Raw genomic sequence first — 22685 nt, 5'->3', positions numbered from 1 at the left:
TGGGCTGGATGGAAGAGCATGCCCTGTGTCCTACTCCATTCCCCTTCCCCCGGGGACACGGGAACGCTACATCTGCCAGCCTGCCATGGGGGTCAGCAGGAACCTGGACCTGGTTCTGGACAGGTCCTCCCTCTCCAGCTGATGGCACAGATGAAGGACACCCCTCCCGGGATCAGCCCTCGAACCTCCCAGCAGGAACCTGGACCTGGTTCTGGACAGTGAGCTGATGGCACAGATGAAGGACACCCCTCCCGGGATCGGCCCTCGAACCTCCCTCTATCTTCCAGGCGTCCTCTCTGTGCCCTGCTGGCCAGCGACAGAGGATCCAGGCCAGGGCTCCAGCCCTGGGGGATGGCAGGCAGGCAGAGGGAGGAGCCCAGGCCCCTGAGGGACCTTATGAACCCCAGCCTGTCTGCCCTGGGACAGGGCAACCTGTCTGCCCTGGGATGGGAGTGAGACATGTCTCATGGGAAGCCACGGGCCTCGAGGGATCTGTGTTACAGCTGTGAGGCTACCATGACCAGTGTACCCAGGGGCCAGCCGTCCACAGACCCTGCTCTGCTGCTCCCTCACCGCTGTCTGTATCCAAACCAGGGGCATCCAGCCGGCTCAGTTGTTGCACACTTAGTAAACCTTTAGCACATTCCAGTTCCAGCTTCCTGATCGGACCCAGTCACCCTGCTCCTAGGCTTTGCTCCCACATTGACACAGGCTCCCCTCATGGCAACTGACTTTCTCATACTGACAAGCTCTTGAGCCAACAGACTACACGAATCGCTGGGTGCCCTCCAGCATGTCACCAGACCAGCCTGTGTGCAGGGGCACTAACTCCCGCCCTGCCATCGCCATGAGTATCAGGGGAGCTTCCTGGAGCACAGATGCTGGCAGCCTCCACTCAGTCAGCAGATACACTGATCCCCAGGTGGTGACAAGGAGCTAAGGCTCTACTCCTTGCACAGTAGAGAAGCGTCTGCCCCTTGGTGATTGTGAGCTTGTCCCCAGGTGTGCCCTGCCAGTGGGACCCCACCCTGCAGCCTCTACCCCTGCCAAGGACACATTCTTCCTCCTAAACCTCCAGCTGTGCCCCACCCCTACCCTGGATGGGGTGCTGAGGTGCCACAAGCAGCATGGCTGGTCTGGGCTACTCAGGAGCCACTCTGGAAATCGTGTCCCCACATTCTTGTCCCAGACTCTTGGGCACTTGTGGGGTTGGTTGGTTGGTTGGTTGGTTTCATGGAAAGCTTCCTCTGAGGAATGACAATCACGTGTCCATAGAATCAGAAGAGTTCTCTGGGGAAAGGGGAAGGAGAGGGTGGCAGGTAGGAGGTCCAGGAGTATCCCCGGATTGCCCCTCCAGGGCTCTCCTGGGTCAAGAGCAGGGCAGGAAGCTCTTAAGTGCATTGCTCAAGAGTGGAGGAGGCTTAGGGGCTCAGGAGGCAGGGGGAGGGGGCTCATTCTGGCTACCCTGAGCTGCCTCTCTTTCCACCCCCACAGCCCAGAGACATGGGGTCAGATGTGGACACTCCAAAGCCCCCTGCTTACAGGCCGCCAGGAGACCATGCCCATGGACTGACAGCAGGAAGAGAGAGGCAGCAGGAACCAGGCAGCAGGCAGGAGATGGTGGGTGGGCTGGGAGAGCGTCACTGCTCAGAAGAGGTAGGAATCAAAGCACCTGGAGGGCTCTCCAGGACAAAGGCAAACACTGAGGTCCCTGGGCCTCCCATACACCCTGCCCCCACACACCAGGTATAAGGTATAAGGGTCCCCACCCAAGCAAGGTATCCAGGCTGTGCAGGTGACATGGCCGAGTCACACCTGCTGCTGTGGCTGCTGCTGCTCCCCACACTGTGTGGCCTGGGTGCTGGTGAGTCTCCCCAGCCTCTCCTCACCTCCCTCTCACCTGGGTCCAGGTGTGGAGGAGACTTCCCGTCCATCTCCAGGTTTCCTGGGCTCTGGCTCTGAGCCAACCATTATCCCTACTTTATACAATATCCTCATTTCAAGATGAGTAAGCTGAGGTTCAGAGAGACTACTGGGCTTGTCTAAGGCCACACAGCTCCCAGGCGCTGGTGCATGTGGAACCCTGCTGCCTCTGACTCCCGCACGTTTAAGGGCAGGTGCTCCTCGTAAAATTAGAATTGGGGTTTGGGTGAAGTCAGAGTGCCAGGAGTGGCTAAAGTTCCAAGGATGCTCTGCCCTAAACTGCAGCTGACTGGAGTGCCCCATCCCTGGCTTGTGCCCGGGGCCCCGCATTCTGGTGCCAAAGCCTGGAGCAAGCACTGCAGTGCAGAGCCCTGGGTCACTGCCTACAGGAAGTCTGGGGCAATGCAAGAGCTGTGAGTACCACCCGTGGATGCACTGGGACTGAAGGTCTGGTATAGAGGGTGTTGGGCAATCCTGACGGAATAAGCCCCCTTTAGGGAATGGGATGTGATGGATGATAAGAAAGGATGGGATGGGATGGGATGGGATGGGATGGGATGGGATGGGCTAGAATAAGATGACATGGATGGGATGGGGTGGGATGGAGGCAGTTGCCTGTGCCTTGGAGCACTCTATCAGCCTCACACACTAGAGCTGGGAGCACACCCCCCATCCCACTCAAGTGCCCCACCTTGGGGCCCCCTCCCCAGGATGACCTCTGCCAGGAATGTCAGGACATCGTCCGCATCCTCACCAAGATGACCAAGGAGGCCATCTTCCAGGTAATGCCCAGATAATGGATGAAGTTTGGGGGCCAGGAGGTGGGGGACAGAATAGGGCACAGAGGTTAGCCCCATAAAGAGACCATCTCCAGGCCAAGAGTGAGGCCTGGATTTGCCTGGAAACTCCAGGAACCTCCCAGCTAGAAGAGGATCCTGGGAATGAGCTCAGCAACACAGCCAGAGATGGTCTCTCCCAACGGGGAGGATCCTCCCTATAGCCTACTGCTTCACTCCTTGGTGTTCTCTGAACTCTGGTGTCCTGGGAGAGGGTGGCCAGTCTGTCTGGTGGTAGCCATGCATCCAGGGACTCAGGCGGGATAGACCTCAGAGAGGCCAGCCTGACTGTCCCTTCTACAACCTCATTGTCTCCTCACTGTCTCCTAGGACATGGTGCGGAAGTTCCTGGAGCATGAGTGTGACGTTCTCCCCTTGAAGCTGCTCACGCCCCAGTGCCATCACATGCTTGGCACCTACTTCCCAGTGGTGGTCGACTACTTCCAAAGCCAGATTGTGAGGGCCCAGCAACCTCGCCTCCAAGCTGCCTCCCTGCACAGCCCCCATGTCCACCCACACCAGAGTTACCCCCACACACAGCCCGACACACACACACACACACACACACACACCCCTACCCGTGACCAGTCCAGGAAGCACAGTGGCCCACAGCCAGGTGCCCCACAGCCCTACCTGCTCAGCTGTACAGAGACGGCCCACACATGGGCTTACAAAACACCCGCCACACACCCCCACACCCTTCATATCGCATACACTCATTCACATACTCATACCACACACTCAGTCTCATGAAGAACCTACACCATCCCACACTCACATACAAACACACTCTCATACCCATGCTTGCTCTCATCCATTCTCACAGACATACATGCCTGTGCTCATTCACACACATTCCCGGACACCTGCCCAAAGACCCCATGGGGCTCCACCTCTGCCTTTTGGCTGCCCCCACCCTACCCTCACCACAGAACCCCAAATCACAGCCCCCATCTAGCCTGTTGCCCCCCATTCCAGGCCCAGAGCCGGTGGCTTTAGGGCAAGCCTTTGAGCCAGGCTAGGCAGGAATGGGTTCCCTCCCACATCCTGACCACCCCCTCACCCTGCATTGTGCCCTAGAACCCAAAGATCATCTGTAAGCACCTGGGCCTGTGCAGGCCTGGGCTTCCAGAGCCAGAGCAAGAGTCAGAGCTGTCAGATCCGCTGCTGGACAAGCTGATCCTCCCTGAGCTGCCTGGAGCCCTCCAGGTGACTGGACCTCATACACAGGTGACAGAGGTCCCCCGCCCCACTAGCCCCTCATACCCAAGAGAGGTGGGACTCCAAGACAGCTCAGGCCACTGCCAAGACCCATAGGCACCTACCCCAGAAAGGGCAGACCCAGAAAGGGGATAAGAAGCTCTAAGCAGGGCCTAAGGCAGGAAGGGTAAAAGGGAAGAGGAGGCAGGAGAGGCAGAGCCTGGAGGATGCCTTCTCCCAGTGCTCAGCCTGGCCTCACCTAAGGGGTGATTCTCTCCCTCAGGATCTCTCTGAGCAGCAGTTGCCCATCCCCCTCCCGTACTGCTGGCTCTGCAGGACTCTGATCAAGCGGATCCAAGCTATGATTCCCAAGGTGAGACATCCAGGAATAATGGAGCTCAGCAGGGACTTCCACAGTTCCACCCTCCCCTCCCCTTCCTCAAACCTCTGTCAGGGGCCAACTGGCTGCCCAAAATAGGAAGGAAGCCATCTGTGCATTGCCCCCACACAAGGGACCCTGGAGCTCAGGCTCAGGCCCCATGGGTGCCAGGCCTAGAGTTTATTCAACCATCATAAAGTCCTCACTATTAAATGCCAGGCATTGTGCCAGGCTCAAAGAACAAAAATGAACAAGACTTGGGTCTTGTCCACCGGCAGCTCATCATCAGATGGCACAGAATCCCAGTTGTCTCTTTAGAAAAGGTGCTTTAGTTTGTCAAAAGGAGAATTTCTGCAGATAGATTCCCCACCCCTGCCTGCACCAAACTTGGGAGTCTTTCAGACCTGTAGTGACCATTGCCCCAGACTCCCCTGAGCCCAAGGCTGCCCTGCCTTGACATGGGATACAACGTGGGGAGGCCCTGCCCCATCAGCCCTTCCATCTGGGGAGGCCACCCAGCCTCTCAGATGCCACCCAGCCCCTTGCAGGCCACCCAGCACTGAGAGCTCACAGCAGCAGACAATGTCCTCACTTTCTGGAGTTGGTATTGTGGGGGGAGAGGGTTTTTTCATGATAAGTTCAGAGCAGAGAATTAAAACAGCCAGTAAGAGGGTTGAGCTGGTTGGTCAAGGAGAGTCTCTGGGGAGTGGGGATTCAGAGGATGACGCCCTGGTGGACAAAGGACCATGATCAAGATGGGGCATGGCAAGCCTAAGGAACGGAGAGCCAGAGTGGCCGCGGCAGGCTGGCCAGGGCAGAGCGGTCAGAGCAGGGGACCGAGGGGCAGACACTGCCTGGCCATACAGAAATGTCTAAGCCAAGTTAGGAAACACTGGCTTCTATTCATTTAAGATTTTGTTTGTTTGTTTGTTTGTTTGTTTGTTTATTTATTTATTTATTTATTTATTTATTTATTTATTTGAAAGAGAGCAGAGCGAGAGAGAGCATGAGCAGGAGTGACAGAGGGAGAAGCAGACTCCCTGCTGAGCAGAGAGCCTGATGCAGGGGCTCGATCCCAGGACCCTGAGGTCATGACCTGAGCCAAAATCAAGAGTTGGACACTCAACCAACTGAGCCACCCGGGCACCCCAACAAGGGAGGCTTTTAATGACAGAAGCCATCTTAGCATGTTTATGTGCCGATGAGACTGGCCAGCAGATGGGAGAAGCAGTGAGGTGGGGAGAGAGGATAATGCAGGGAAGAGTACTTGAGAGGGTGGCGGCAGGGTTCCAGTGCATGAGTAGGCAGGCGGGCCTTGGACAGAGCAGGGACCACTCCTCTGTCATTGAAGCGGGCAGGTGACGCTGAGTGTGGGTTCTGACACAAGCAGGTGCAAGCATTTGGGGGATGTACCCATTTAGAAGGTAATGTGCCCCAGAGACAGACAGTTCACCATGTCCTACTCCCACCTCCACCTTCCCAGCACTGGGGGACAGCGGGGCCACAAGCAGGACTGGAGCCAAGGCCAGCCTATGGCATGCAGGTGCTTTAGACGTGTGGGTTGGATGAGTGAGGGAGTGAGCAAGAGTGCTTGCCACCTCTGCCTCTGTCCTTGTCCTTTAGCTTGGAGGTTGAGTGTGGAATCAGGGTAGCCTGGGGAAACTTCTCACTTCCCTCAAAGGCTCCTGAAACCAGGGACATGTTGGCTCCAGGAGCCACAGATGAAAGCCAACCCACCTTCAGGGAAATGTGGCAAGCCCTAGGTCTGCAGGGAGAAGACACAGGTCTGGTTCCACCTCTGCCCCAGGCCACTATGTGGCCTCGGTGATGCTCACCTTTGTGGTCTGGCTATGCTCCTTTCGGCAATTCCAGAGCCTTCGGACTTAGAGTTGGGATGGCAGCCTGGCTCCTGCACTCACTTAGTGACTCTGGCCAGGCCCCTCGGACTCTCTGATGCCCAATGTCCTCATCTCTAAACAGCATAATCATTCTCCCTCCCAGAAGGGAACAGGGCAAAACTACAAACGCCTGCCGGTGCCGGGCACACAGTAGATCTTGCCAGGGAAGGTCCCACTCTGCCCTCTCTCCATGCCCCCATCCCCAGGGTGTGCTGGCTGTGGCTGTGGGCCAGGTGTGCCACGTCGTACCCCTGGTGGTGGGCGGCATCTGCCAGTGTCTGGCCGAGCGCTACACTGTCCTGCTGCTGGACGCGCTGCTGGGCCGCATGCTGCCCCAGCTGGTCTGCGGCCTCGTCCTCCGGTGCTCCCACGAGGACAGCGCTGGGCCAGGTGAGCCTCCCGCACCACCCCCCCTCCACTACCCGCTCTCATCTGCCCCTCCCCCTGGCCTTGCACTGCCCTCTCCCTCTCCTGTCCCCCTGCACTGCACCAGTTTGGACAGACAAGAACTGGATACCTCTGCGGGGGAAGTCTTGACAGTTTTCTCTCTATTCCTCACAGCTCTGGCGTCTCTGCCCAGTGAATGGTCACCCCAAGAGTCCAAGTGCCAGCTCTGCATGTTTGTAACCACCCAAGCAGGGAACCACAGTGAGCAGGCCACGCCACAGGCAATACGCCAGGCCTGCCTCAGCTCCTGGCTGGACAGACAGAAGGTGAACCTGGGCAGGCACATGGGGAACCTGGGACACTGGGCCTGCCCACGGTGGAGGGCGGAGCCCAGGAAAGTCTTCCAGGTCAGAGACACACAGAGTGGTCTGACCCCTTGCCCATGGGGAACTCAAACAGACAAGACACAAACCAAAAAACATGGAACAATAACACAGGGTGAAACCTGCTAAGGTCAGGGGTCACCTTTGGACAAGAGCACGGGCTCCAGAGGACCTTCAGGCCTCCCTCACAACCAAAAAATAAAGCCCAGTTATCTATGAGGACACGAATAACACCAGGCCCACTGGAACTAGGGAGCGCCTGGCCTTCTCTCCAGGGTCCCCATCCTGTCTTCGCCCCATCCCTCCTCTCAGTGTCACTCCTGGGGACAAATCCAGCCATGGACAGGGCTGGCTTGAAGGTCCTAGGGTCCCAGGACTCAGGGGCCCTACAGTGAATTCCCTCCACAAAGCCCTGAGGCAAGCCACTGATGTCCTGCCCAGGAGGCAGCTTTCTGCATGGTACTCCCCAGCTCAATGACGTTTAGGGCTCCCCGGTGACTGCCACATCAGGTTACCAAGGCCAGATGAGTTTAAGATTTCTAGAACTGAAATTTGAGGAGAATGAGAAGGTGGAGGCTAAGATTTGGCCCATGCACCTGAGTTCCAATACCCTCCATCTCTGTTGTCTCTGGCTTTCCCAACAGAAACCCTCCACTTCAGCCTCTGCCAGCTGATTCACAGCCAGAGCTGCTCCGTGGGGGCGAGGGCTGGACCTCCCCCGGGTCAGGAGGGGGCGCTGCGGAGGGGCCAGGGTGGGTAGGTGGCAGGAGTCCTGCCACCTCACGTGGTCTTTCTCCTTCCTCAGTGCGAGCAGTTTGTGGAGCAGCACATGCCTCAGCTGCAGACCCTAGCATCCGGGGGCAGGGATGCCCACACCACCTGCCAGGTACTCTCGCCCCCATAGCAGTGCTAGGACTTTCCTCAGCTCCCCAAGCCCCCACCCTCTCTGGTGCATGATCATCAGAGGCCCTGCTCCTCTGGTCCAGGGCAACCCCAGAGGTGCAGGCCCAGGATGGCAAGGGTCCTCTGATTCTACTTAACATGGGTCAGGGAAAAGCCACAAAAGAATGATCAAGGAGACATAAAGGAAAGTAGGGGGCAGTTTTAAGGAGTGTGGTTTGATGCTCATTTTGGAATGGGGCTTGTTCATTGAGCAGCGTGTGCTGCAAAGTGGGTGTTCTGGAGTGAGCCTCCTGCCTCCTTGGGCTCTGAACCTAGAAGGCCCATAGCTCAGGAGTGCCTCAAGAGGTCTACAAGGTCACACCAAGAGTACCCATCAGGTGGCAGGTGAGGTGAAAGCAGCCCCTTCCAGCAGAAGCTTCCTGTCTGCCCTCTGAGCTGGGAATGGGGAACAGGGTGTGAGGCCTCAGGCCTTAATGCTGTCCTTATGGCAGGCCTTGGGGGCATGTAGGACCACGTTCAGTCCTCTCCAGTGTATCCACATTCCTCACTTCTGACAAGGACTCAAAGCCATGCCAGGTGAGTCTAGGCTCCCAGTTGAGGGGAATAAGAGGTGGATGGGTCCTGCACCAACACCAACAGGGGGCCCTGTGTTCCCCAAGCAAGAAGAGGTCATCACTGCTGCTAGCTATCCCATCTTCCCCCATAGGCCACAACTCAAAGCTCCTGAGGGATCCTGACAGCACCATCTCAAGAATGGCCTCTCTCACTCCCTCTCCTCAGAATCCCGCCACCCCCCCCCCCACCCCTGTGCTAGGCCCAGCTCCCACCTCCCTTGCCCTGCCCCCAGCCTCAGGGGGATCTCAGCTGATCTTCAGGATTTGATGTACCCAGGCCAACCTGTCCTGAAGTTCGGGGGAGACCAGACTTTGCTGCACAATGATGCTGTCCCCTTGGAAGCCAGGAACCCCAGCATCATCTGACTCCTTCTTCCTGAGACACATTTCTCTCTTCCTGGCTGTCATCGTCTAAGTCAGAAATAGTACCTTAGGATGGAGCAGTAGTCAGATGCAGCCTCTGTGACCAGCGGCCTCGGGGCAGGGAAACAACCCTGAGAGGAACAGACATAGCAATTGTGGGCCAGAAGAATCCCTGAAAGCAAACTTGGCCCACTTCACCATTTGCTCAGAGCCATCTCCTAACATGGTGGTCACATTCATCCTGTTCACTCATTTTTTTAAAATGTAGTGGGTACCTATGGAATGGCCACGTTTTAGGGGCAAGGTCTATTAACAGCTGTGAATAAAACAATGAACCCCGTGCCCCCCTGGAGCTCAGGCCCCAGGTCCAACTCTTCTACCTGAGTGGGGAAGCCCAGGCCTGCTCCTGAATCTCCCTAGAATTGCAAGCCCCTGTGGGAGGCAGTCAGAGGGGAAGTGTCCGCCCTCAGACCTATCCCACAGGGACCAAATTAACACTTTCCCTCTACCCTGATGACAGCTAGGGGAACCCAGGGGCTGGGGAGCTGCCCAGGAGACCAAGGCAGTCTCCTTTCCCCAGCTCCTAGGGCTTCCAGCACCAGAAGATCTGGGCCTTCCATCCCTGTTGAAACAGGAAAAGCAATGGATTGGCCCAGAAGGCCTGGGCTCTGGTTCCAACTCTGTCATCAACTGACCATGGGTCCCCAGCCAAGATAATGTTGCCCCCTCTCTGGCTCTCATTCTCCTCAGCAGCAAAGTGGGGATCAAATACGGTGGTTTCTGGGATTCTTGGCATCTTTCACATGACAAGTCTCCTCCTCAAGCTCCCTTGCCCTCTGCCCACACTGGGAAGAAGCCTTCACTCCCACGGTCACCTTTCCCACCTCCTTCAAGCTGATGGGCCACAAGCCCAGAGGTTGTAACCTCATTCCTGTTATTATTCTCACCCCTCCTATCTCTAACCACAGCCCAAACCAGAGCCACTTCCTTGTGAGGTGCAGCCAAGGCAGCACCCTCTGGAGGAGATCCGCAAAAGGGGACTTCCGGCCTGATAACTTCCGGCCAGAACTCACACCCAACTGGAGCCAGCCCAGCTCCCGTTAACCCCCCGGGGCTGGGTCTAGGGAACTAACTCATCAGCCACATGGCCATTCCCTGGCTTGACTCACTTTCATCTCCACGTGCATAAGACATTAGCTTTTACAGTTATTTTGCTAATACTTTCATAAAACTTAAATTCAGGAGAATAAAAAATGGGACCATGAAATACCGTAGAAGATAGATATATGAAGGCAAACTTTTCTTTAAAAAAATCAGGACATGCCTGACGTGTCAAGAACAGACACAGCAGGGCTCAAGCAGGGTCAGGAGATGATTGGACAAACTTTCACATCTGAAATGTTCTGCTGCGTATAAGCTATCACTTTAAGATGTAAAAAAGGGTTTTCTTTTTATCTTTTTATAAGGCGAGCTTCCAAGTTTTGGTCGAAATTCCATGTGATTCCATTTCTGCTATAGCTTATCTCTTCAAAATTCAGTTGGGGCACACACTAAAAATTAGTTCCTGTGTAATCTAATGCCTGTAACAATACTAATAAAAACCCATTGCTTCATAATAAAAGGAAAAAAGACAATCATTTAAAATGTCCCTGAACTCATGGCTGGACCAGGCAGGAACATCACTCTCCTCCTTAGGAGAAAAGTAGGCACCCCCATTGCCTCTCCCTCTGATAACTGCTTCTGGCACAGCCCCTGCCTCTCACCCTCCCCTCTCCCAAAGAGCCCATTCACTGTGATGAGATGAGGTGGTTAGGGTACCAAAAAAATCAAAATATACAACGAAAACAACAACAACAAAATTAAATAAACCTGTAACTTTAAAGACTGCAGTGCCTGGAAATGTCCCTTTATTTACAAAAGAACTTTTGTTTACTATATGTCTTATTATGAAAGAAATACGTGTTTATTATAGAAAATTCAGAAACTGCAGATCAAAAAGAAGAGGAAATCACCCACAATCCTACCAATCTCAGGAGAGGACTAGAGCACACTTTGGCATTGAGCTACAGACATTTCCAATCCATTTCCCCACATCTCCACCATTCAAGCTCCAGGGGGATACTTTCTATACAACGTGCTCTTGCAGAAAGGATGTTGTACACAAATCCTTAGCCTCTGCATTTGAACATTTAAGTGGATTTTTGTAAATCTATAGCAGACTCTTGTCTTGGAAACCATTGTTTCAATTGTAAGATCAAAATCCCTGAGAGAAAAGTGTTTTAAATTTTTTAAAAACTTGGGGAGCCTTGGTGGCTTAGTGGTTGAGCATCTGTCTTTGGGGTTCATATTGGACTCCGCACGGGGAGCCTGCTTCTCCCTCTGCCTATGTCTCTGCCTCTCTCTGTGTTTCTCATGAATAAATAAATAAAACCCTTTTTTAAAAAATTTTTGTTTTAACTTGGCTGGGAAAATGACGAGACAGAGCCTGGGGTGAGGCAAGCATGGAGATGAGTTCCTGAGGATGGAAGAGAAGCTTTCATTCAACAGGAGTCAAGAAGGGACCAGCTGGTGTGATGAGAGAACTGCAGGAAGTGGCTATGGCTGACACTCAGGGGGTCCCTGAGACATGCCCAGCATCCTGCACCTCCAGAGCAGGGTGGAAAGGAAAAGCCCCAGGAGGTGTGACGGCCTAAGAGCAGAGAGGACTTATTCTTCACTTTTCAGGGCATGAGGAGAATACAAGTCCCTTAGAGATGGCAGCATGACATCAGAAAGAGTGCAAAAAATAGCCTTAACAAGGGACTTAGCAGACAGGCCTGGGGACAGCCTCAGAGAGTGCCCCCTGCATGATGCAGAAGAGCAACCACACCCTCATGGCCCAAGAGGCCATCAGAATCAGCTCTGGACAAAACGATGGGCCTGTAAAAGCCCATGCCTGGGGACAAAGCACTGACAGATTTCATGGATCTTGAGAGAAGCAGAAGTCAGACATGATAGCCCATCCCAGCACAAGGAGATGGTGACCTGGAGGACCACGGAGAGCACAGTCACCAATACCTCTCCTCATGATGGGGCACTTTGTAAATTAATCCCAGAGAAAAAGGAAGTAGGATCCAGTTGTTAGTAACCCAAGAGGGGCTGAGTATGAAAAGAAGGGGACTGGGTACCTGGGTGGCTCAGTCAGTTGAGCAATCAACTCTTGGTTTCAGCTCAGGTCATGATCTCAAGGTCCTGAGATCAAGCCCCAAGTCAGGCTCCGTGCTGGGCATGGAGCCTGCCTGGGATTCTCTCTCTCTCTCTTTCATAAATAAATAAAATGTTTTTTAAAAAATAAAAATAAAATGTTTTTGAAAAATAAATTAAAAATATAAACAAAAAAGGGCTCACTTTCAAATGGAAGAACTGTATTTGAGGGCTTAAGAGCCAAAATGAGTTCAATTATAAAACAATAGAGACAGTTATTTTCATGTCCCCCTGATTAATGACTGAGATTTAAAATTCACAACACAGGGAATCCCTGGGTGGCTCAGCGGTTTCATGCCTGCCTTTGGCCCAGGGCATGATCCTGAGTCCTGGGATCGAGTCCCACATTGGGCTCCCTGCACAGAACCTGCTTCTCTCTTTCTCTGTCTTTCATGAATAAATAAATAAAAGCTTTTAAAAAATAAAAAAAATTTCACAACACAATCATTATAACATTTTTTTAAAAAAGATTTATTTATTTATTCATTCAGAGAGAGAGACAGGCAGAGACACAGGCAGAGGGAGAAGCAGGCTCCACGCAGGGAGCCCGACATGGGACTCGATCCAGTGTCTCCAGGATCACGCCCTGGGCTGAAGGCAGCACTAAACCGCTGTGCCACTGGGGCTGCCCTTTTATAACATTTTATTACAGATAATTCTAAACTTTTTCTGCACATATACAAAAATAAATATAACAGGGGTTTTTCTTTACATTCTATTTATCTATTCAAAAGAGAGAGGGGCCAAGGGAGAGAGCAGGATCCCCTCTGAGCAGGGATCCTGATGGGGGTGCTCAATCCACGACCCTGGAATCATGACCTGAGCTGAAGGCAGATGCTTAACTGATTGAATCACCCAGGCGCCCTTAGATGTAACAGATTTATAAAAATGGAAAAATCCTATACATGCTGCTTTGTAAATTGAACAACTGCTTTGTTCATTTAAAAATAATCTTCCTGGGATCCCTGAGTGGCGCAGTGGTTTGGTGCCTGCCTTTGGCCCAGGGCACGATCCTGGGGACCCGGGATCGAATCCCGCGTCGGGCTCCCGGTGCATGGAGCCTGCTTCTCCCTCTGCCTGTGCCTGTGTCTCTGCCTCTCTCTCTCTGTGACTATCATAAAAAAATAAAATAAAATAAATAAAAATAATAAAAATAAAAATAATCTTCCCAAGGGTGCCTGGGTGGCTCAGCTGAGTGGCGGGCTATTGATTTCAGTTCAGGTGGTGATCTCATGGGTTCTGGGATCAAGCCCCATCTCTCTGAACTCAGGGAGTCTGCTTCGGATTTCTTCTTTCCCTCTCCCTCTGCCCCTCACCCTGCTTGTCCTGCTTGCTGAAGGCAGATGCTTAACCAACTGAGCCACCCTGGCATCCTGAGAGGTATTATTTTTCTTACCAGTAAAAATACATTAGTTATATTCATTTCTTTACTGTCCTGTATATTGCAAAATTCATCGTCATATGTCTTTTACCTTTAGGTTGTGCTTTCCATGTATCTGTCTTTTCCTTTGTGATATCTGGCTAAAAAAAAAAAACATTAATTTCACTTCTTTTTCATGTGTGGGTCAGATCAGCAAAAGCTCAGTGCTCCAAAAGCAGAAGCATATACTGAGATCACAGCCATAGCGACACATGACCCCAGTTCAGACAGCAGTGGTGGAAGCAAGCCACATGTCACCCACAAAGGTCCTAAAGCTTCTGCACACATGACAGGCAGCTCTGAGCAATGTACCCAACCATTCAGGCAATAGTGTCTATTGTCAACATCTTGAGCATGTTTAAAGAGACAAAATTGGGATGCCTTGGTGGCTCAGTCAGTTAAACATCTGTCTTCAGCTCAGGTCATGAACTAAGGGTCCTGGGATGGAGCCCCATGTCGGGCTCCCCTGCTTCTCCCACTCCCTCTGCCTCTCCCCTGCCCTTGCTCATGTTCTCTCTCTCAAATAAATAAAATCTTAAAAAGAAAAAAAAAGGGCAGACAAAAATCATGTGTGCAAAAGGACACAGAGAACACAGAGTTAGCACTATATCATTTGCTCAATGAGCATTAGCAACTGACTCTTAAGTGCCAAGCATTTCCCTAAGATTAGGACCAAAACAAACAGTTTCTATCTGCCCTTTTGAAACTTATAGTTGGGAAGACAAGCATTAATCATAGAATCACAGAGGGGAAAAAAAGAATACCTCAGGTGTGGTACATGCTATCACTCAGAGACACACATGCTACTGAGGTATGAGAGGTCAGAGGGGTGAAAGAAGAGCAAGTTAAAGGGGAGAGAGCATCCCTAGCAGAGGAAGCAGATGGCACAAAGGCCTGCATCTTGTGGCACATCCAAGCAATGGAACGAAAGACAGTGGGCCTGGGATTGAGGACCAGTAGAAACTTCCCAGAATGTGAGGCTGAGAAGCTAAGGGATTTCCATCTAAGCCAAGAATGAGGGGATCCCTGGGTGGCGCAGCAGTTTAGGCGCCTGCCTTTGGCCCAGGGCGCGATCCTGGAGACCGGGATCGAATCCTACGTCGGGCTCCCGGTGCATGGAGCCTGCTTCTCCCTCTGCCTATGTCTCTGCCTCTCTCTCTCTGTGTGACTATCATAAATAAATAAAAATTTTAAAAAAAAAGAGCCAATAAAGTGTCTTTAGTGGGAGACTGGGGTGTGAGGGAGAAATAACTTGGTTAGGTGTGTAATTTTAATGGATTTTTTATGGATTGGTCTGGCCAAAGTGTGAATGGATTGGAGGAAAGAGTCAAGGGACAGGGAGAGGAGACCTGTCAGGAGACCACTAAACAGAAATCAGTAACAGCTTAGACTAGAATGACAGTGGCAGAGGGTCTGTGCAGAAATCACATGGATTCTGGAGAACTTCAGACTATCATAAACTCAGTCAGATGGTGACTCCAACTGAAGCTGTTGTCCCAGATGTAATGTCTTTACTGATAATAACAGCAAGGCCCTGGTCCTTGGCATGCAGCTTTAGCTTCTTTTTCTCCAAACCAATTGATACAAATCACCAGAAATAGTTTGCTTTTATCTGGCAGGGCCAACAGCACACTGTCACACTGTTGCCTCACGATGACATCAACTCTCCTCTGCCATAATACCGTTCACACATCTTGATCATCTTGACATTCCATTAAACATCACACTAGTCCTCTACACTGATGACATTATGATGATACTATCCAATGAGCAGGAAGTGACAAGTACTTTTTTTTTTAAGATGTTATTTATTTGAGAGAGAGGAGAGAGTGTGTGAGCAAAGGGAGGAGCAGGAGGAAGGACAGGAACAGGCAGACTTCCTGAAGACCATGGAGCCTGATGTGGGGTTCTACCCCAGGTCCCCAAGATCACAACCCAAGCCCAAAGGCCAGATAGTCAACCGACTGAGCCACCAGGCACTCTGTCACAAGTACTTTAGATGTCTTAGTAAGACAAACAAGAGGGTAGAATTTAACCCTAAAACAATTCAGGAGCCTGCCACCTTAGAAGTTTCTGGGGGTCTACAGTGTAGTCTACAGTTATGTCAAGATATCTGTGAAAAACAAGCTGCTGTACCTCATATCACCTACCACCCCACCACCACCACCACCACCACCCTACCATCTCCCCCACCTGCTTGGGCAGGTCCAAAGAAAAAAGGCACAACATACAATAGGCTTTTTTGGCTTTGGAGACAACATATACCACATTTGAGTGTGCTGCTTTAACCCAACTAGAGACAGCTATAGAGCTACTACTTTCAAAGGGAGGCAAGGACAAGAAGTTTCCATAGATGTTTAAGCAGCAGAATAGATTGCTCTTCCACTTGCACCTGATGATCCAGGATGGCCAAGATTTTGAAGTGTCCTTAGCAAATAGGAACACTGCATGGAACCTCTGGCAAGAACCAACAGGAGAATCACAGTGCAGAATTTCAGGATTCTGGAACAAGCCGATGCCCTCATCTTCTTCTTTTTTTTTTTTTTTAATATTTATTTATTCAGAGAGAGAGAGAGAGAGAGGCAGAGGGAGAAGCAGGCTTCATGCAGGGAGCCCAACGTGGGACTCGATCCTGAGTCTCCAGGATCACACCCCTGGGCTGTAGGCGGCACTACACCGCTGTGCCACTGAGGCTGCCCTCATCTTCTGCAGATACCTATTCTTCTGAGAAATAGCTTCTGGTTGGCTAGTGGGCCATAGCAGACTGACCATCTAAACGTAAGCTATCCGGTGACTATGCAAACTGAATCTCCACTCATGAACCTGCTATTGTCTGACTCAACTAGCCATAAAGTTGGCCATGTGCGGCTGCAAGCTATCATTAAATGGGTAGTGTATTGGGCCAATCTCAGGTCTAAAAGGCACAATAAGTTACATGAGCAGGTGGCTCACATTCCTCGACACCAACTCCAGTTGTGTCGCTTCCTAGGGAGTTCCTTCAGACCAGTTGACCAAGAAGACAAAACTCAGGCTGAGTTATAGATATATTTGCATAAAATGCAGGTACACCCTGCAAGTGGACAGCTGTAGCACTTTATCCTCACTCAGAGTGACACTGAAGACAGTAGAAAAGGAAAATCCTCTAGTGGGCCTAACTGCAAACAGTCTATTGGGTTGTTTACTGTATTTGGAGTGTGAGATGTCCAGAAGTACAGATTTCAACTAATTCATGGGCAGTTGCCAATGGTTTGGCTGGATGGTCAGGGATTCAGAATGAACAGGATTGTAAAACTAGTGAAAAGGAAGTCTGGGCACGAGATATAAGGAAAACTCTAGAATAGAATGGAATAGAATAGAATAGAATAGAATAGAATAGAATAGAATAGAATAGAATAGAATAGAAGAATAAATATAAATGTATATAACATGCTACACTATATCCTACATATATACTACATATATCATAGAAATAAAATATATATACTATGAAAATAATTATTTTGCATATGAATGCCCCCCAAAAGTCATCTGCTGCAGAGGAGACTCTTAATAAGGTTTACACAAATGACGTGACCTATGGAATGTCAGCCAGCAGCCTCTTTCTCCAGTGCTTACTCAATGAGCTCATGAGCCATGGTGGCAGCAATCGAGGCTATGCATGGGCTCCACAACCCAGGCTTTGCCATCTTGATCTGAGTAGAACTTCTGCCAAATATCTAATTTACTGACAGCAGGAATGAACAGTTAGTCCCCACTACTCCTTATGGGCAGCAGCCAGCTACCTGGTGCAGGCTGATTATATCTTCTATTACGGAGGCAGAGATCTGTCCTCAGAGGAATAGAAACACATTCTGGATATGCATTTGCCTTCCCTACCCATGTTTCTAGCAGCACCACCAACCGTGGATTCTCAGAATGCCTTATCAACTATCATGGCATTCCATGCCGCATTGCATCTGGTGAGGCAACACTTTTCACAGCAAAGGAAGTGCAGCAATGAGCTCATGCTCATAGATTTCACTGGTCTTAACACATACACCATCACCTGGAAGGAGCTAGTCTCACTAAAAGGTAGAAAGGCTTACTGAAAACTCAGTTACAGTACCAGTTGGTGCTCATTTTATAGGCTACAGTATGCTCTGAATCGGAGAACATTATATGTGCTTTCTCTCCTATTACAATACATGGGTCTAAAAAAACGAGTGGATATTGATGTGACTTTTATTACACTTAGTAACTTTGCAGAATTTTGACTTCTGTTCTAGCAACCTTAACCTTTGCTTGTTTAGAGGTCTTAGTTCCCAAGAGTGAAGGTTTCCACCCAGGAAACATGGTTCCATTCAATTAGACTACCACATGGACATTTTGGGCTCCTTATGCTACTAAATCAAGAGGGCGGGGGTGAGTGGGTAGTAGGGTATGGAGTGTCATCTACTTGACAGAGTAATGCTGATTATCAGCATTGAAATTGGGTCGCTGTTATAAATAAATGCAGGCAAGATGGACTATATCCAGTAGTAAAGGTTAATGGAAAACTATAGCAACACAAGGAGGGTGGGGAGTAGGATTAAGGAGTTAGGTCTTTAGGGACTGAAGATTTGGGTTACCCTACCAGGTATAGAACCGCAACTAGCTGAAGCTCTAGCTAAGGGCAGACTAAACCCAGAAGGGACAGCAGAAGAAGCACAGACATCAGTTGCAGCCTTTTGCCCTATCACAGAAATATGGATTGTATTCTCTACTTGCTTATTACATATAATGATAATTTGTGTATGTTTGTGCTTACACGGCCGCCCAGGAGATGGGCTGGGGGCTGCATCACCGCTCACGGACACCTCGGAGGGACCCCAGCCTCCCTGGGGGCAGTGTGGGCACTCTGGCTTCCTCTGGGCTGCTTGGGGTCTCACCAGCAGGAGTGCAGGCGGGCAGGCCAGTCATCCCAGCACCTCAGCCCCGAGCCCCGGGAGCCCCGGTCTACATGTGCTTTCACTCCCTCAGCCTGCAAGGGTCAGATTTGCCATCAAAACAACGACCTCTACTGTTTTCTTTTGTATTTTGATAAACACTGAAGAAGCTGGAACTGTTCTTTATCTTGGGGAAGTTCTCAGAACTGGTTTATTTGGTGTCGTGGAACCTCTTACTGCTTTCAATACACGATTAGTAATCAAAAAAAAAATGTTATGTTAAGCATTTTTTCTCTCTTCTTCCTACTTTCACTTTATATAGAACTCGTTGGAAGTTCACTTTACAACTTAGTCTTTAGATGATAGAATATTCAGTGGGACTAAGTGGATTTGAGAAGTAATCAACACAGCCACCAGTGGATACAGGACTCTTGGGACATGTCATTTTGGGAAAGGTTGAAAAGGTGTTCACTTGTAAGAAGGGTAGCAAGCTTCTTGTTAGGCAGAAATACAGAGCTATTTTCTTTGTTGCTGTTGTACAGAATTCAAATAAATGTGCAGAAGAGTGTCTATGGAAGCTGAGTCATCAAGGGATGGTCTGTGCCTCACAACTCCACAAATTATCCTTTCCACCTGCTCTGGGAAAACGGATTTGGGTCCTTTAGATTTTTCTTTGCCAGCTGCCATGGAGGCTTTGTCCAAAGAGGGTGCTGGAGACACACTGCAGGAAGACAGGGCTTCTTCGCATCCAGTTCCCTGTGCTCACTTGAAGGAAACGTGCAGCTTTCTCTGGCGCCAGGCTCCTACATGCCTCACAGATTCCCCGGTGCCTGATTCCTGCAGAGCTTACAGATGCTCTGGGGGCTCCTCTCCTCCCCAGGCAGTTTGGAAGCAAAGATGACTCCCCATAAACAGCGTTTCCTGACACATTAGAGACCACGGATGGGTTACAGGAGTCAGACTTTCAGCGAGGTCTGGATCTCAGCCTTACACACCATCTCAGCCCTAGGGGTGATAGCTGTTCCTTACACCTGCTGTTCCTACAATTCTTTCGAGTTCTTTTATACCAGTCAATCCCTTGTGACTCCAATCCTGTTATAGTTAATAATTCTTGAAATTAAGTTTTCCCTGATCAAATTACTGTATGGTTTCTCTCTTTTAACTGGACCTGGACTAGGCTGGCACTAGTTTAGCCTAGACAATGGGAGGGGATTAAAGTATGGAGATTCAAGAGACACTTAAAATGTGAAATTGACAGGACTTGGTAATAGATTAGATGGGGGAAGTGGGGGTGGGGAAAGAAGGATTCTGGCATAAATTTCCAAATTATTAACAGGATGAAGGTGGAACCCTACACCTCTATAGAAACCACTGGAAAAGGGCCAAGTTTGAGAAGAAAATTCACAAGCCCAGTTTTGAACAATGTTGGGTTTGAACTGACTTTAAGACACCCAAAATATATTAAATAGGCAGCTGGCTCTAAAGTTCAAGAACGTAGAGAAGTCTAGGATCCAGAGAGAAGCCATCTCCCTTAAGGGGACAGGTGAAGCCATGGACATATTTTAAATGGCCCAAGGAGGAAGCACACTGAGGAGAGGGCCTAGCAGTCCTGAGGAATCTCAAGCTTTAACAGCTGGAGAGGAAGAGGGGTCAGCAAAGGACATACTGAAGCTGTCAAAGAGGTAAAGGAAAATAGGGATGCCCCAGGGACAGCACTGACTCCCAGAAGTAAGGGTGGCAGCCACAGACATGCAGGGCTCCTACCTTTAGGAGAACTTGCTGTGGTTGACTGGCTGCCACCAGCCACTATATCCAGATATCTCACATTTTCAGCTCTGCCACAGTGCTTGGGCTGAGGTCATACTTTCTCCAGGCCGGTCTTAATATCAAGGACTGAACTTGAAGAAAGCCATTTCTGCTTGACTCTTCTGACTGGCAACCTTTGCTCTGGGCTCCCCGCTGGCCGGGCTGAGACTTTCTCAGAACTGTGCTACAGTCAGATGTCCCTCCTGCTTATCTTCCCTCCCTTTTCCCTCACAGAGTCCTGCATCTAAGGCTGAAATAGCCCATCTTCACACTTCTAGTTAAGCACAGGAATGTATTGCTTTAGTCAGATATTTTGTTACCAATAGAGACAAAATACATCCCAAATGACACACCACCCACATGCTGACAATAGCCTAAGGGAAGGATATAAAACAAGAGGCTGGTTTAAAAACAGGAAAACATTTAATCCATTCCAAAAAACACAGCAGGAAATGAAGAGAGCCACACCAAAAAATTTCTATGATGGCAGAAGAATATTACTGGATTCCTAGAATCCTGAGGCTGTGATGTGCAGAAGACATTATCTTGTCCTTTGGATATTTCCAGATGCCCAGAAAAAAATTACACACATATGTAAAAGAGTTCTGGCCTGCTAAAACTAGAGGGGAGCTAGATACGAAGGAGAAGGGGGCATCAGTCTATAATCAACGGATCAAAGAACAGCTGGGGGACAGTGCAGACCCATCCTAGGCAGGTGGGCCCCTCTGATGTCCTGGTGTGAACCCAAATCCACAAAACAGGCTGGCTCCAGGAATGTGCCAATCAGCCTATGTTCAGCTACAGCCTTGGTATTATTACATCTTCAGCCAAAGCCACTGGGAGCAAAGCCCTAAACTTCTCCTTCAAGCCCCCTGCTGGTTGGTTTCATCATTATCTCGCCTCTTCCAAATCTGTAAGAAATGAATACAACAGGCAGGTAGGAGCTGGCATTCAACCCACACACATTTATCAAATACCTCTTCCACCCTAGGCGAGGGACAGCCTGTCACTCCACATCCATATTTGCATGTCCTCCGAAACTAACTCAATCATCTTTCAGAAAATTCTCTTTTGCTTTTTATTTTTCTACCCATCCCCCTTCTCTTTACTTTCCATGCCAAACTCACTTTCTAAAAAAGAACTCATAGTTAAGCTTATTCTCATAGACAAAGTCACTAAAGAAAAAGCTATCTTGGGATGCCTGGTGGCTCAGCAGCTAAGTGTCTGCCTCTGGCTCAGGGCATGATCCCGGGATCGAGTCCCACATCGAGCTCCCTGCATGGAGCCTGCTTCTCCCTCTGCCTTTGTCTCTGACTCCCTCTCTCTGTGTCTCTCATGAATAAATAAACAAAATCTTTAAAAAAAAAAAAAAAAAAGGAGATTTTATTTAATCCATTAAGCAGATGTAAAACAGAACATTTTTAAGAGGTGCAGTCTCTTTGAAAAATGGATCAAACTTAAATTCAACATATTCAGAATGTCTGTAAACAAACTTATTGCATGACAAGACAAAACAAAGTGATAGCTTTTTCTTAGTCTCTGTCTTCCTTGTTTGCCAGGTACCAGACAGTTATAAAAAGTAGAGATACTCTGTTCCATGAGCTCTCGATAGAGAAGATGTTAAAATAATAAGGTTGGTACTCTGGTAAAGACATGCAGAAAATGCTGTGGGGTCATAAAGAGTGCTAACTTGGCCTGGGATGCTGGGGAAAGCTTCAGAGTCAACTTTTAGCTAGGGTTCTGATAAGCCTAGACTCTTCCTCCTTGAAATCAGACCACATACCTCTGCAAAACTAACCTGGCCACACACATAACCTCCTCGCTCATCCACAAATCTCCCACGCTTCCCTGCCCTTCTCTTTTCTAACAATCATTCCTAGGTTCACAGGGCTATATAATCTGGCCTCCTCTTGCCAGATGCACTCCTCAGTGCATCCCAACAGGTACCCAGCCTAACCAAGGCTTTAACTCAATATCACTTCTTGCCTTCACTCACATCATTCCTCTCACTGGCCCCACACCCTATCTGTTCAGCACATAGCAAGTTCGTGGCCAACGCACCTGAATATAAGCCTCCGAGAGCGTGATCATCTGGGGAAGGATGTCAGTCACCTGCAAGTCTTGTAATTCATACCATTTGCCCGTCCCCTGCAAAAAGTATTAAGGGATAGGTTAGTCTCCTCCCTAAAACCAAAAGGTACAGAAGGAAAGGACTGCAGAAAAAAAGTGAGGAAAATCAGAATAGCCACTAGACCATCTCTCAGCAAGAATCATAATTAAGAGGGTGCATGACTTCTGCTTGGCATTATTCAATTTAAAGAGCTTTTGGAGTGCTGATCTTGGCAAACTCAACCCCTGCCGAGGATTCCTTGAAGTATAATGGAGTCTCCCAAGACTTTTAAGAAGAATTTAGGTAAGAGGTAGCC

General features: G+C 49.8%; 2 protein-coding genes across 4 annotated transcripts in view; one reads left to right on the top strand and one right to left on the bottom strand.

The window, feature by feature from the left end:
• Window positions 1–1747: 1747 nt before the first annotated feature.
• SFTPB (surfactant protein B) lies at window positions 1748–10771 on the top strand. 2 transcript variants are annotated; one of them, XM_041756764.1, is made up of 11 exons: window positions 1748–1864; window positions 2209–2336; window positions 2634–2705; window positions 3090–3215; window positions 3840–3989; window positions 4243–4332; window positions 6443–6626; window positions 6798–6949; window positions 7812–7892; window positions 8401–8485; window positions 8801–10771. In XM_041756764.1, the coding sequence occupies exons 1-10, from the start codon at window positions 1801–1803 to the stop codon at window positions 8461–8463; spliced, it is 1110 nt and encodes a 369-aa protein (XP_041612698.1). In that variant the 5' UTR covers window positions 1748–1800; the 3' UTR covers window positions 8464–8485; window positions 8801–10771. The 2 variants fall into 2 exon arrangements, with proteins under 2 accessions (XP_041612698.1, XP_041612697.1); XM_041756763.1 differs by having other exon boundaries at window positions 8616–10771.
• Window positions 10772–20663: 9892 nt separating this feature from the next.
• Window positions 20664–22685, bottom strand: part of USP39 (ubiquitin specific peptidase 39) — a 30182-nt gene continuing 28160 nt past the window's right edge. For both annotated transcript variants that reach the window (XM_041756762.1, XM_041756761.1), the window contains exons 12-13: window positions 22321–22407; window positions 20664–21170 (exon numbers count right to left, since the gene is read on the bottom strand). In XM_041756762.1, coding sequence (XP_041612696.1) covers window positions 21123–21170; window positions 22321–22407 — 135 coding nt within the window. In that variant the 3' untranslated portion in view covers window positions 20664–21122. The remainder of the gene's footprint in view (window positions 21171–22320; window positions 22408–22685) is intronic.

The sequence above is a fragment of the Vulpes lagopus genome, chromosome 5 (genome assembly GCF_018345385.1).
Source record: "Vulpes lagopus strain Blue_001 chromosome 5, ASM1834538v1, whole genome shotgun sequence".
Lineage (NCBI taxonomy): Eukaryota > Metazoa > Chordata > Mammalia > Carnivora > Canidae > Vulpes > Vulpes lagopus.
The sequence above is the reverse complement of the archived record's forward strand: the minus strand, read 5'-3'. Positions and strand labels throughout refer to the sequence as shown.

Excerpts from the sequence above, each read along its gene's own strand:
- SFTPB (XM_041756764.1), top strand. The coding sequence starts at position 1,801 with ATGGCCGAGTCACACCTGCTGCTGTGGCTGCTGCTGCTCCCCACACTG. Across the intron at positions 6,950-7,811 it reads CCTGGCTGGACAGACAGAAG|TGCGAGCAGTTTGTGGAGCA; the intron begins GTGAACCTGGGC and ends CTCCTTCCTCAG. Across the intron at positions 7,893-8,400 it reads ATGCCCACACCACCTGCCAG|GCCTTGGGGGCATGTAGGAC; the intron begins GTACTCTCGCCC and ends TCCTTATGGCAG.